The sequence below is a fragment of the Protopterus annectens genome, chromosome 10.part0 (genome assembly GCF_019279795.1).
Source record: "Protopterus annectens isolate FY-2018-M chromosome 10.part0, PAN1.0, whole genome shotgun sequence".
In the NCBI taxonomy this organism is placed as follows: domain Eukaryota; kingdom Metazoa; phylum Chordata; order Ceratodontiformes; family Protopteridae; genus Protopterus; species Protopterus annectens.
Window position 1 is genome coordinate 305,248,005 of NC_056744.1, and position 13,894 is coordinate 305,261,898.

At 43.3% G+C, this 13,894-nt stretch overlaps 1 protein-coding gene across 1 annotated transcript in view; it reads left to right on the top strand.

The window, feature by feature from the left end:
• SUCO (SUN domain containing ossification factor) overlaps positions 1–13,894 on the top strand; it is a 1,178,094-nt gene that overhangs the window by 549,286 nt on the left and 614,914 nt on the right. Inside the window, exon 10 of the mRNA XM_044086746.1 lies at positions 7,322–7,387. Coding sequence (XP_043942681.1) covers positions 7,322–7,387 — 66 coding nt within the window. The remainder of the gene's footprint in view (positions 1–7,321; positions 7,388–13,894) is intronic.

Sequence of the window (13,894 nt, forward strand, 5' to 3'; positions counted from 1 at the left end):
AGAGCCTGCAGCTTCTGCTGATTTAAAATTCCTTTCCTGGAAAACTGTCTTTCTGGTAGCTATCACTTCAGCCAGAAGGGTGTCTGAGCTTCAGGCTCTTTGTGTCAAACCGCCTTTCTTTCTTCCCTGATAGGGTGTGCCTCAGGACCAATCCATCTTTTCTTCCGAAGGTCTCTTCTGAATCCAATATTAACCAGTCAATCAATTTGCCTGTCTTTTTTCCCAAGTATTCAAACAAAGGGGAATACAAATTGCATTCATTGGATGTTCATAGACAGTTACGTTTTTATATTAACAGGACAGCTGGCCACAGGAAATCAGATCAGCTGTTCGTCTCCTTTGCTAAATTTGCTCTGGGTAAAGCAGTGTCTAAAGTCACTCTTTCTAAATGGATTGCTAATTGCATTTTGCAGGCATATGACACTTCAGGCAGACCCGCTCCTAAGAGGGTTACGGCTCATTCTACTAGGGCAGTTTCTACAGCCGCCTTTAAGTCCCGTTTCGTTGGATGATATCGGCAGCTACTTGGGCCTCGCCTCATACTTTTTCTCATTACAAGGTGGATGTTGTTTCTAGAGGAAGAGCATCCTTTGGCTCAGCGGTGCCCGGAACATCCTTCCATGATGGCGCCCAAGATTCAGGTAGCTAGGGACTCTGTCCCACAGGTGTCTTACTTCAGATTTAGAAGTTATGTACTCACCATAACGCCTGACCTTTATAGAGCGAGTATTTATGCTGTTTTAGTATACTGTGGTCAGTATTTGAGGCAAACTCAATCTGAGGTCAGTCAGGGCGTGGCAAGGGGTTATGGGTAAGAGGGAGGAGCTAGGAGCTCGGAGCCTAAGCTTTTGAATTGCCGGCTCGGATCCGAGGTCGGATCCGATACCCACAGGTTGCATCCGAATGAAGTCACCTACTCAGATGGAACGTTATGGTGAGTACATAACTTCTAATTTTTCAACCACCCTGCCAAAGTTTAACAAGACTTTTTGTATTCAGGATATTTTTTATAGGAAACAAAGTAAGCAATCTCAGCAAAATTTAGGCAAGCTGACTTAAACAAAGTCAGGGAAGATAAGAAAAAAGAAAGTCTGATAGTTTCACTGTCATAGACACTCCAATAAGTGTACGAGCACCTCTACTTAAACACAGGATTTATTCCACTCAAAGAACGAATAAAACGTTTAAAAACACAAAAAGTAGTTAAGCGCTTTCACCATCTCGCATAGTGGGCATCTTCAGAACTTGTGTTTAAGTAGAGGTGCTCATACACTTATTGGAGTGTCTGTGACATTGAAACTATCAGTTGTCACCATCTTCTTTTTGTTTAAAAAAGACAGTCTCCCATAGCCAAGGACAGTCCAGAAAGGCAGACTTAACAGTAGGTCCTTTCAGTAGTTTTCCCTTTCTTACCCCCCCCAACCCTTTCTTTCCTAGGTCTAGTTCTTCATTTATTTGTGTCATTTGATAACCACAAATGAGTGGGTCTTGATAATCCTTCAGAAAGGTTACATTTGGTAGGACATACCCCTCATCCTCTTTGTGCAAGAAATCTGGGCAAAGCCTGACAAAATGGGGAGGGGGGGCACAAAGGCCCCAAAATAAGGGCAGATTTTAAATATTTTTCTTATATTCTTAGAAAATTGCTAGAGTTAACAGGGGTTGTTATACAGTTTCTGAAGGATTTGAAGTCTGAAAGTCAAATGTATGTCATTATTTGGTGACTTTAATCCACATAATCCCAGTGATTTCCCAGAAAACCACAAATTTTAGTATGAACAGATGAAAAATATGAAGCAAAATTTGGACAGTTGAGAGGTATGCAGCAGGAGTCCCAACTTCCTCTTCAGGGGATACCTCTTCATATATCAAACCCGAGTTTCCAGTCTTCAGTCATGAACATATGCTGTGTCTGTAGGTCATATAAACGGTTTCCTCAGAATACACAGTGAAGATTTTATGCACGAATCTTTCTAGTGGCAAAGAAAGATCAGATACTTTGAAACCAGTTGTAGTTGTCTTCTGAATCTTCACATCACAGTTCCAATGTTCCTGATGCTTTCCCTTTAGTATTTTGTTGGCCTCATTCCTCCTCAAAAATTTCTTTGTAACTTTAAACTTAAAAGGTACTTATCATATTCCAGTTCTCAAATACTTCAGTTTTGTTCTTAAGATTTTCTGTCTGGCTTGGATTTCAGCTGTATTTTGCCCTTTGGGCTATCCATAGTTCTAAGGGTGTTTACAAAGAGGCTCCAATTGTAAAAGCACTGCAGCTTGCAAGGCATTCATTTTTCTGTCTTTTAGATGACCGTCGTATTTTTCCAGATTCTTTGTAAAAAAAAAAATCTCAGTAATCACTGGCCTTGGGTTATAGATCTCAGTCTGAGATTCCATTTGAACTTGTGGAAATCTGACTCATTTCTTATCAGTGGATTATGTTTTTGGGATGCCCTCTGGATACATCCTTTGTTCTGCAATGCAAAGTAGATCTTTAGAAGGAACCATTTCTGGCATTCTCCAACCAATTTGAGTTTTGTCAGAATACCACAGGATTCTAGGGTTCATGGCTTTAGTGGTTCTCCTGATTCCTTTGACCAGACTTCACTGTATGGACCCATCACCGGCACCCTCTGCCTTTTCAGATTCCAATGTTAGGGATTGTTGAAAGGGAGTTACTAGATGGACCAGTTATTGGTCAGTCCATGTCTTCCCTTTTTCCTTCCAACTCGTACTTGGCCTGTAATCACATATGCCTCAGTCTTTGCTTGAAGGGACTGTTACCAAGAAGTGAAGGTCCAGGGTCCGTGGAACAAGTAAGTCAGAAATGTTAATGAAATGATAGCAGTTATAAATGCAGTCAAGTCTCTTAGCCAACTTTGAACTCTAGGCTCTCTCCTAGTGATTTACTGACAACACTAATGTGTTATATGAACAAAACAGGGAGGTATCGGGTCAATAACCCCTGTTGTAGCCTGGGATCTAGCAACAATGCTCAGTGTTTCTAATCAGGTTGCTTACATTCTGTCAGAGCAGTATATTGCAGACAAGCTGATGAGGACAGACTTACACAAATGGAAATTGAACCTGTGAGTCTTCTAAGAGTTGATCTAGCTGTGGGAGCTTCTCAAATAGAGCTGTTGGCTCAATTCGCAACAAACAGAGATGACTTGTAAGCAAGCCTGGAAGGCATATGTTTTTTCATCCCAGTAGATGGGAATGTTCCTAGATGCCTTTACATACTTTCCACTGATAACCAAGGTAATTCTAAACACTCAGGACTCCCCAAAAAGTAATTGTGGTGACTCTCTTGTGGCCCAGGCAGCAGTGGTTTTCCCTTCTCATTTTAGCCAAGAGCAGTTAATGCAAGCTTCTCCCAGGGTGTATTCACTCACAAGATGGGGGGGGGGTTGACACACCCCAGTCTAAAACTTCAGCTGACTGCCTGGATGCAGTGAGGACATGACACAGCACGCTCCCATATTGGTCAGTACCAGGTCCAGAATGTCTGAATCTCTGGTGGGTGTGTGCACTATCTGATCAAGAATATTTCTGTTAAAGTCCATGAATCCTTGTGCCTGTGAGCTTGAGGGAATGCCTTTTTCCCCAGTCTGAAGAAGTGTAGTTAGTAAGATATTGGGTTTAATGGTGAGTATCTCCAGTAGGCCTAGGTATAAACTATGGGATTCTTGCAACATGGCGGGTGCTATGTAGCTGCTTGTCAGTATAGATTGAGAGTCTCCACCTTTTGTCCATGTCTGTGCAGCTGGCAGGTCTTTATTTGTGGAAGGCAGTGAAACGTTGCACTGCCAGAGTGCTTTCTAAACCATGTTTTGGTAACAGCACTGATGTCTGTGTTGTCCGAGTGAGGAGAGCTTGTAAGGTGTGCACTTCCTTGTGTAGGCTCCTAGCATTCAGCAGTAATAATACCTTTAGCTGCCTTGTGTAGGCTCCTAGCATTCAGCAGTAATAATACCTTTAGCTGCCTTGTGTAGGCTCCTAGCATTCAGCAGTAATAATACCTTTAGCTGCCTTGTGTAGGCTCCTAGCATTCAGCAGTAATAATACCTTTAGCTTCCTTGTGTAGGCTGCTAGCATTCAGCAGTAATAATACCTTTAGCTGCCTTGTGTAGGCTCCTAGCATTCAGCAGTAATAACACCTTTAGCTTCCTTGTGTAGGCTCCTAGCATTCAGCAGTAATAATACCTTTAGCTTCCTTGTGTAGGCTCCTAGCATTCAGCAGTAATAATACCTTTAGCTTCCTTGTGTAGGCTGCTAGCATTCAGCAGTAATAATACCTTTAGCTGCCTTGTGTAGGCTCCTAGCATTCAGCAGTAATAATACCTTTAGCTTCCTTGTGTAGGCTGCTAGCATTCAGCAGTAATGATACCTTTAGCTTCCTTGTGTAGGCTGCTAGCATTCAGCAGTAATGATACCTTTAGCTGCCTTGTGTAGGCTCCTAGCATTCAGCAGTAATAACACCTTTAGCTTCCTTGTGTAGGCTCCTAGCATTCAGCAGTAATAATACCTTTAGCTGCCTTGTGTAGGCTCCTAGCATTCAGCAGTAATAATACCTTTAGCTTCCTTGTGTAGGCTCCTAGCATTCAGCAGTAATAATACCTTTAGCTTCCTTGTGTAGGCTCCTAGCATTCAGCAGTAATAATACCTTTAGCTTCCTTGTGTAGGCTCCTAGCATTCAGCAGTAATAACACCTTTAGCTTCCTTGTGTAGGCTGCTAGCATTCAGCAGTAATAATACCTTTAGCTTCCTTGTGTAGGCTCCTAGCATTCAGCAGTAATAATACCTTTAGCTTCCTTGTGTAGGCTCCTAGCATTCAGCAGTAATACCTTTAGCTTCCTTGTGTAGGCTCCTAGCATTCAGCACTAATAATACCTTTAGCTTCCTTGTGTAGGCTCCTAGCATTCAGCAGTAATAATACCTTTAGCTTCCTTGTGTAGGCTCCTAGCATTCAGCACTAATAATACCTTTAGCTTCCTTGTGTAGGCTCCTAGCATTCAGCACTAATAATACCTTTAGCTTCCTTGTGTAGGCTCCTAGCATTCAGCAGTAATAATACCTTTAGCTTCCTTGTGTAGGCTCCTAGCATTCAGCAGTAATAATACCTTTAGCTGCCTTGTGTAGGCTCCTAGCATTCAGCAGTAATAATACCTTTAGCTTCCTTGTGTAGGCTCCTAGCATTCAGCAGTAATAATACCTTTAGCTTCCTTGTGTAGGCTCCTAGCATTCAGCACTAATAATACCTTTAGCTTCCTTGTGTAGGCTCCTAGCATTTAGCACTAATAATACCTTTAGCTTCCTTGTGTAGGCTCCTAGCATTCAGCAGTAATAATACCTTTAGCTTCCTTGTGTAGGCTCCTAGCATTCAGCAGTAATGATACCTTTAGCTGCCTTGTGTAGGCTCCTAGCATTTAGCAGTAATAATACCTTTAGCTTCCTTGTGTAGGCTCCTAGCATTCAGCAGTAATAATACCTTTAGCTTCCTTGTGTAGGCTCCTAGCATTCAGCACTAATGATACCTTTAGCTTCCTTGTGTAGGCTCCTAGCATTCAGCAGTAATGATACCTTTAGCTGCCTTGTGTAGGCTCCTAGCATTCAGCAGTAATAATACCTTTAGCTGCCTTGTGTAGGCTGCTAGCATTCAGCAGTAATACCTTTAGCTGCCTTGTGTAGGCTCCTAGCATTCAGCAGTAATAATACCTTTAGCTTCCTTGTGTAGGCTGCTAGCATTCAGCAGTAATAATACCTTTAGCTGCCTTGTGTAGGCTAGCATTCAGCAGTAATAATACCTTTAGCTTCCTTGTGTAGGCTGCTAGCATTCAGCAGTAATAATACCTTTAGCTGCCTTGTGTAGGCTCCTAGCATTCAGCACTAATGATACCTTTAGCTTCCTTGTGTAGGCTCCTAGCATTCAGCAGTAATGATACCTTTAGCTTCCTTGTGTAGGCTGCTAGCATTCAGCAGTAATGATACCTTTAGCTGCCTTGTGTAGGCTCCTAGCATTCAGCAGTAATAATACCTTTAGCTGCCTTGTGTAGGCTCCTAGCATTCAGCAGTAATAATACCTTTAGCTTCCTTGTGTAGGCTCCTAGCATTCAGCAGTAATAATACCTTTAGCTTCCTTGTGTAGGCTCCTAGCATTCAGCAGTAATAATACCTTTAGCTTCCTTGTGTAGGCTCCTAGCATTCAGCAGTAATGATACCTTTAGCTTCCTTGTGTAGGCTGCTAGCATTCAGCAGTAATAATACCTTTAGCTGCCTTGTGTAGTCTCCTAGCATTCAGCACTAATAATACCTTTAGCTTTTATTTGCTATGTTGCTACGTTTGTCAATTTGCCATTGCCTAAAAAGAGGCTATAAAACAACGGGTACAGTTTTAACCGGTACTGAAAAGCTTTTGGGGGACAAGTGCAAACCATCCTTTGCAAAGCAATATGGTTTAACCATGTCCTTCCATACCGATAAATATTGAATCCCTTATGGAAAGACTATAGAAACTAAGCCAGTTATTTAAGTCCATCTTTTGTTCATAGTGTAGCATCATTCTTGAAGGTAGGAATGGTGCTCATTGCAAAGCACATACGTGCCTGAGACCCACATTCAGAGAAATCAGTCTCTCTCTTGGAATCATATTGGTATCTGTGGTGTTGTGACTTGAGTGCTTGTGTTATTTGTCAGATCCTTACACCAAATAAGCAACTAATCTTTATTTTTTCCTTATTCAGGCTGCTGTGCATCATACAATGGAGTCCCTTATGACAAGAGCCCTGGATAATGGCATTGCTTGCTGTATGGACTCTGATCTTGGGACTTCCCTGGTTGTATGTGCATGTGTGGTGTTTGGTGTTGCTTTAGAAATTGCTGAGGGTAGGACTTCCCATTTATAACCTTAGGAGATGTTTGAGGATTGGTATAGGCACAGATGTTCTGTCACCAAATTACATGGAAAATAGAAAGTCGTAAACAAGTAATAGAAATATATGTATGCTGCAGAGCAATCCATTATGTCTTGGTGTATAATTAAGTTTTCTAATGACAACTGTTTGAAAGACTATGTAAAAGTTAACAAGATAATAACCCCACTAGCATAATTAAGTTTCTATGATGATTAGTTGCAGTTTATAAAACAAATGCCGTTAGAGATATCTATCTGTTGTTTTAGTAGCTGTGAAGTACGTTGCATAATGTTAATAGATGTGCAGTGATGTGCTTATATTAAACAACTTTAGAATGATGTAAATTTAAAAGTGCCGTTTTTGTGAAGTCTTATTACATTTTGCATTTTTTATTTTTCTGTTTTGTTTAGACTACCCATTTGATTATGCTGGTGGTGAAGATAAGAATTCTAAGAATCTGCTTGGTTCTGCCACAAGTGAGTATGCTGTTAATGGTGCCCACTGATTTGAGTGTAAAACTGATGTTGATTGCATATGAAAAAGTGAATTGATGCTTTCTGTTGCCTTATCAGTGGTACACATTACGTGGTGATTCATGCATACTTTTTCAACATGCTTCTCTCATAATGGATGGTTTTTGCCTTTCTGAATAGCAGCAGGCCGCTGCTTACTAGCAGACGACATATTGCTCTTGAGAATGTGTCTTTAGGAGTGGACAAATGTCCTTCAAGGATGCATCTGCAGTCCTTACAAATGGGTTGTCCTGTCGTCAGGCAGCCCTTCGGTCGGCCGGATTCCAAAGTCTGGGTCTGGCCTCGGCTGGTGTCGCACTTCACCCGACGTCATAGCTGCAGTTCTTCGGGTATAAAGGCATCAGCCGACGCCATTTTCCTCAGTCTTTCTTGCCGCGTGGCGCCCGAAGCAGAAGCTGTTCGCAAGTGCCGGTCGGTCAGAACCAGAGATTACTACTACCGAATACTACCAAGACTTCTAAAAAGCTAAGTACCCCATTGGGGACTCTTTCTTGCCTCAGCCGATGTCAGAAAAAGTGAATAACTGTTTAACTTGTGGGAAACAAATACCTCATAAAGATTTCCACTCTTACTGCTTATCTTGTCTAGGCCCAGACCACGACGTAGCAGCTTGTCAAGCCTGTGCTTCTTTTAACCGACGGACGCTTAGACGTCGGTCGGAATTTGCTGAACAGTTTTTCGGCTCTGATTTTGCTTATATTATGCCGTCGGATCCTCCGACTTCACAAACACCCAAAAAAACGCAAGGAAAAGGACCGACACTCGCGGTCCGCGGTTTCGGCCGAAACCGCGGTTAAGCCAACCACGAGGGTCTCGGTTTCGGCTGAAACCGAGCATGCGGTTCTTCCTTCAGCCAAAAACTTGCCTTCTACCGAGGCCTCTTCTAACCTGGTGGAATCGGCTTCTGAAATCCAACCTGCAGTTGCGGTTTCTCAGGAATTATCTGACACTATTCCCTTGGATATTTCAACTCCTGCACGTGGAGCTGCTAGGCCTCCTGCAGCCATGTCCATTAAGGCCTTTGCCAGGGCTAAAGCAGCTAAAGCTACAAAAACTGTGCCTGTTAAGACCCCCTCTCACAGGCCCAGCTCCAGTTCCCAAATGCTTTCTCTGGCAGAGGACCTCATTTCTTTAATCCGGGGATCCCAACCTCATCCAGACAGGGCCTCTCATCCACCTCCAGAAAAGAGGCCTAGAGCAGAGCCCCCTGAGCCAGTGTCCACTGGTGATTCCTCTGATGATTCAGATAATACAGACCCTCCAGAGGCTCCTTATTCCCCTTACGAAGACTCTGATGCTGAAGAGTCCATCCCTTCAGCCTCTCCACCTGAGGAATTTTCCTTTGGGGAAACCTTGCATGCTATGAGGGAACAATTTCAGTGGCAGGGCCAAGATTTTTCAGACTCCAGGAAAAGGCTTAGAACCTTTTTGCATTTACCACAACATAGGCCTTTAGCTATACCTCCAGTTCTTTCTGTTGTAGATGATGCATTTAATGATGCTTGTACTGCTCCTGATTCATTACTTCCGGCCCCTGCTAAGCCCGATAGGTTCTACAGGGTCCCGGACACACATCACCATTTATACAAGGCTCCTTTTGCAGATCCCAGACTATCTCCCAGGGGCCTAAGGCTGTAGCAACTACCTCTGCTAAAAATCCCTCCCTCTGAAAGGGAATCCAGGTCCTTAGAGAGATGGGGTAAAAAAGTTTACACTTCTGCTACTCTGTCAGCTAGGGCCTTGAACTGTCAATTTCATATGATCCAATATCAAGAATTTATGCTAGATCAGTTAACTAAAAAACTGTCCTCTGATGAACCTTTAGATAAGAAGTATGTTCAGGAAATGGTACATAACATTCAGCAAGTTAGTAACCATTCTTTAAAATGCGGCTATGATGCACTGGAGGCTTCCTTTAGATCAGCCATGACTGGCACAGTTATCAGAAGGCATGCATGGTTGAAAGAGCAGGCCTTACCGGACCATGTCAAATCAAAGCTATTAGACGCTCCCATGGACAAGGTCAATTTATTTGGTTCTCCTGCACAGCAGGTACTGAAGAAGATGGAAGAGAAGGCAAAATCTGTACAAACAGTGAAAGATTTCTTACAGGTCCAACCTCCAAGGTTTAGCAGGAATTGGCCCTCCAAAAATTGGTCCTTTCCAGACGCCTCTAAAGCTCAGAGAGGCAGGAATAGGTGTTCAAGAGGCAGAAACCAATCCAGGGGTGCCTACAGGGGATGCCAGTGGCAGGGTAACAACCAGCGAGGCACAGACGCAGCCACCACCACTGCAACAGGACAATCACAGTGACTTGGCTCTGGCACAGCCTACCAGGGAACAACTACAAGCACCCTTAGGCGGAAAACTAGCTTTATTTTCAAAGAACTGGCATTACATCACAAGGGACAAGTGGATTTTGCAAACTATAGACCAAGGTTACAGGTTTCATTTCCATACTCTACCAGCAAAGAGAGGAATGCCAAACCTACCACCAACTCAAAAGGCAGAAGCTCTAAAACAAATATCTCAATTATTAAGGATGAGAGCTGTAGAAAAGGTACCATCTATGGAACAAGGAAAGGGATTTTACTCCAGACTCTTCCTGGTACCAAGAAAAGAGAGCAAATGGAGGCCTATTCTCGACCTGTCCGCTTTAAACACATTCCTCATTGTTCCGAAATTCAAAATGCTGACTCTACAGCAGCTTCTTCCCATGCTGGGCAAGGAGTCTTGGCTGGTAACTCTAGATCTCAAGGAGGCATACCTGCACGTCCCCATACGACCAAATTGCAGAAGATACCTCTGATTTCTTGCAGGATCAGAGCATTATCAATTCTCAGCATTGCCCTTTGGCTTATCTACTGCGCCCAGAGTGTTCACGAAATGCCTGGCATCAGTAATTGCTCATTGCAGGCTTCAGGGAATCCAAATTTACCCCTACCTGGACGACTGCCTGATACAAGCGGACAACAAAAACAAGCTAACAGAAGACTTACAAAGAGTCATTTACCTGCTACAAGCCCTGGGATATACAGTCAATATAAAAGTCAAGGCTGATACCATCCCAAAGAATAACCTTTTTGGGTGCAGAGCTGGACACATCAAAGCAAATGGCATTCCTAACTGTAGAAAAACAAGAACAACTACCTCTCTACTTCTTGGCATTGACAAAGCAGAACCATCTAACAGCAAGGAAAGTACTGCAAGCCCTGGGCTTCATGGCATCCTGCATAATACTGGTCCCTCATGCCAGACTGCATATGAGAAAGCTACAGTGGTACCTAAAGAATTTATGGTCTCAACACAAGCACAGCCTAGAAACCAAAATTCCAATAATCCCATGCCTGAAGCAAGAGTTCCTATGGTGGGCTCAGGCTTGTCAATCAAACACAGGATTGCCCTTCTACAGCATTCAACCAAGCCAAACCATCACGACGGACGCCTCAGACCTCGGTTGGGGGGCCCACATGCTGGCCAAGTGCATACAAGGCTTATGGACTCAAGACCAGCTGCACCTGCACATAAATTTAAAGGAAATGCTGGCAGTAAAATTGGCAATCCAGACATTCAGACCATTCCTCCGAGAAGGTCAGTTGATGATAAGGACAGACAACACCACAGTCATGTGGTACATCAACAAACAGGGAGGCACACATTCATACCCTCTATGCTGGATGGCACTGGACCTATGGAATGTGGCTCTGAGCTACAACATTCAGTTACAAGCAATTTTTGTACCGGGAAAAGAAAACTTTCTAGCAGACATATTAAGCAGGACTACCACGGATGCCCACGAATGGATGCTGCATCCGGACATCTTCAAAGCCATTACAAGAAAATGGGGACTCCCAGAAATAGACTTATTTGCGTCCCCACGCAATCACCAGCTAAAGAAATTCTGCACGAGGACGTACCACCCACTTGCTTGGAAGGTGGACTCCCTATCTTTCAGTTGGAAAAACCTGACAGCATATGCATTCCCACCTCTTCCTTTGATGCACAAGGTGCTATTGAAGATCAAAGAGGACCGTCCAAGGATCATCCTGATAGCTCCAGACTGGCCAAGGCAACATTGGTACCCATTACTGAGGAGCATGTCTCGGGAACAAATATGGACACTACCCCTGGTTCCATTGCTGTTAACACAGAACAACTACAACATTCTGCATCCAAACCTGAAAACTCTGCAGCTGACTGCCTGGAACATTGCATAAGATCAATTAACCCAAAATTATCCCAAAGGGTTAAAGACATTATCCTTGAGGCTCGCAGACCCTCAACAAGAAAAAATTATGCAGCAAAATGGAAAAGATATCTCATTTGGAGTACTACAAAGGGAGAAGATGTGTCACTGGTAAACATAGCCAACATCCTGGAATACTTGGCAGAGCTCTTCCATTCAGGCCTGTCCTATTCTTCCATCAAGATACATGCATCAGCTATTTCAGCAGAATACAGCTTGGATCCTCCTGTCTTCTCACATCCTCTGCTCAGGCAGTTTCTGAGAGGAATTAAAAATGTAAAACCTCCTAGGAAACCACCATTGCCAGCATGGGACTTGAACTTTGTGCTAGAAAAATTGACACTTTCTCCTTTCGAACCAGCAGCAACAGCAGAATTACAATACTTATCATGGAAGACTGCTTTCCTGCTGGCAATCACTTCAGCAAGAAGGGTATCCGAACTACAGGCCTTAATGGCAGTGCAATCCTTCCTGATCTTCCATCAAGATAGTGTCCATGAGAACAAATCCTACATTTATGCCTAAGGTGGTATCCAGAGTGTCTTTAAATCAGGCTATCCACCTACCTACATTCTTCCCCAACCCACAGAACGGGAGAAAGACTGTTGCATACCTTAGATGTACATAGACAGTTACGCTACTACCTGGACAGGACCAAGGACAATAGAAAAACTCACCAGCTTCTGGTAGCATATGCAACAGGAAGGGAAGGAAAAGCAATTTCAAAACAGACAATCTCCAAGTGGATAGGAAATTGCATTAGATTTTGTTACTCCTACCATGGAAGGAAAACTCCAGAGAACATCAGGCCTCACTCAACAAGGGCTACAGCCACTACCACAGCTTTCTTACGAGAGGTGGCTACCCAAAGACATTATAGAGGCTGCTACTTGGACCACCGTGCATACATTTGCCAAGCATTATAATTTACCTTTATACTCTAGATCCCGAGCAGGTTTTGCCTCTGCTGTTTTGCAAGGGATCCTAACTACACCATAATCTAGCTTTTTTCCTCCTCCCCTAGTTTGGCTATGGTATTCTACCCATTTGTAAGGACTGCAGATGCATCCTTGAAGGACATAGTACAGTTTTGTACCTACCATAAATGTAGATGTCCGATAGGAATGCATCTGCAGTCAGGATTACCCGCCCGCCTTCCCCTCTGTGGTACTCCTAGGATATTTGCCCATCTTATAGCTAGCTGGGGGGTATCTATTATGGTGTATTTGTTTGTATATATGTACATACATGCTTATTTTTTGTGTTTGCTCTCTACTATTTGGAAACATTGGCATTCATCCAAATTTTGCCTTCCAAGAGGGCTCCTGGCATCTGGGGCAAGAAACACTGAGGAAAATCGCGTCGGCTGATGCCTTTATACCCGAAGAACTGCAGCTATGACGTCGGGTGAAGTGCGACACCAGCCGAGGCCAGACCCAGACTTTGGAATCCGGCCGACCGAAGGGCTGCCTGACGACAGGACAACCCATTTGTAAGGACTGCAGATGCATTCCTATCGGACATCTACATTTATGGTAGGTACAAAACTGTACTGTATTTAGTAATTTTTGCTGAAACTTGTCATTTTTCCAGTATGTCCAATTATGACAGTCATGGCAAGTCACAGTAAGAGCTTTTTCGGCTGTCTTCTAGTGTTTGGATGTAATGATTTCACAGCAATATGAAAAGTAGTTCAATGCAAAAGACATGAGCTTTTAATGGCTACTGTAGCTTAGGTTTGATTCTTTTTCATCCTCATAGGCCTGCTATGTAGTTCTCAGGAACACCTTTAACCAGACACTTCTCTGAAAGTAAGCACTTTTTTTCTAATTAACAAATAATATGAAGATGGTAGAGTGGTGTGGGGAAGCAGTTAGGACTGCTGACTTACAGGGCTTGGTTCTGTACTGTAGTGCTTTTTGTACAGTCTCCGCACATCTTGCGTAGGTTGGGCTGCTGCAGTTTGCTTCCACATCCTAAACGCAGCAGTGAACGTGAATTGATGATGTATGTGACTGTCATCCAGAAAAGGCAAATGCCAGTGAGAGGCAAATTCCACATAAAGATAGTCATGACCAGTGCTTGTTTTGCTTAGGGGCCTACTCATGACAATAAAACTTGCAGTTTTTGTCAAGCCTTTTTGCGTAAGAATTTATGTAGCCGTCTGTCTTCTCTTGCTATTTATTTGGGAAATCATTGTCTCA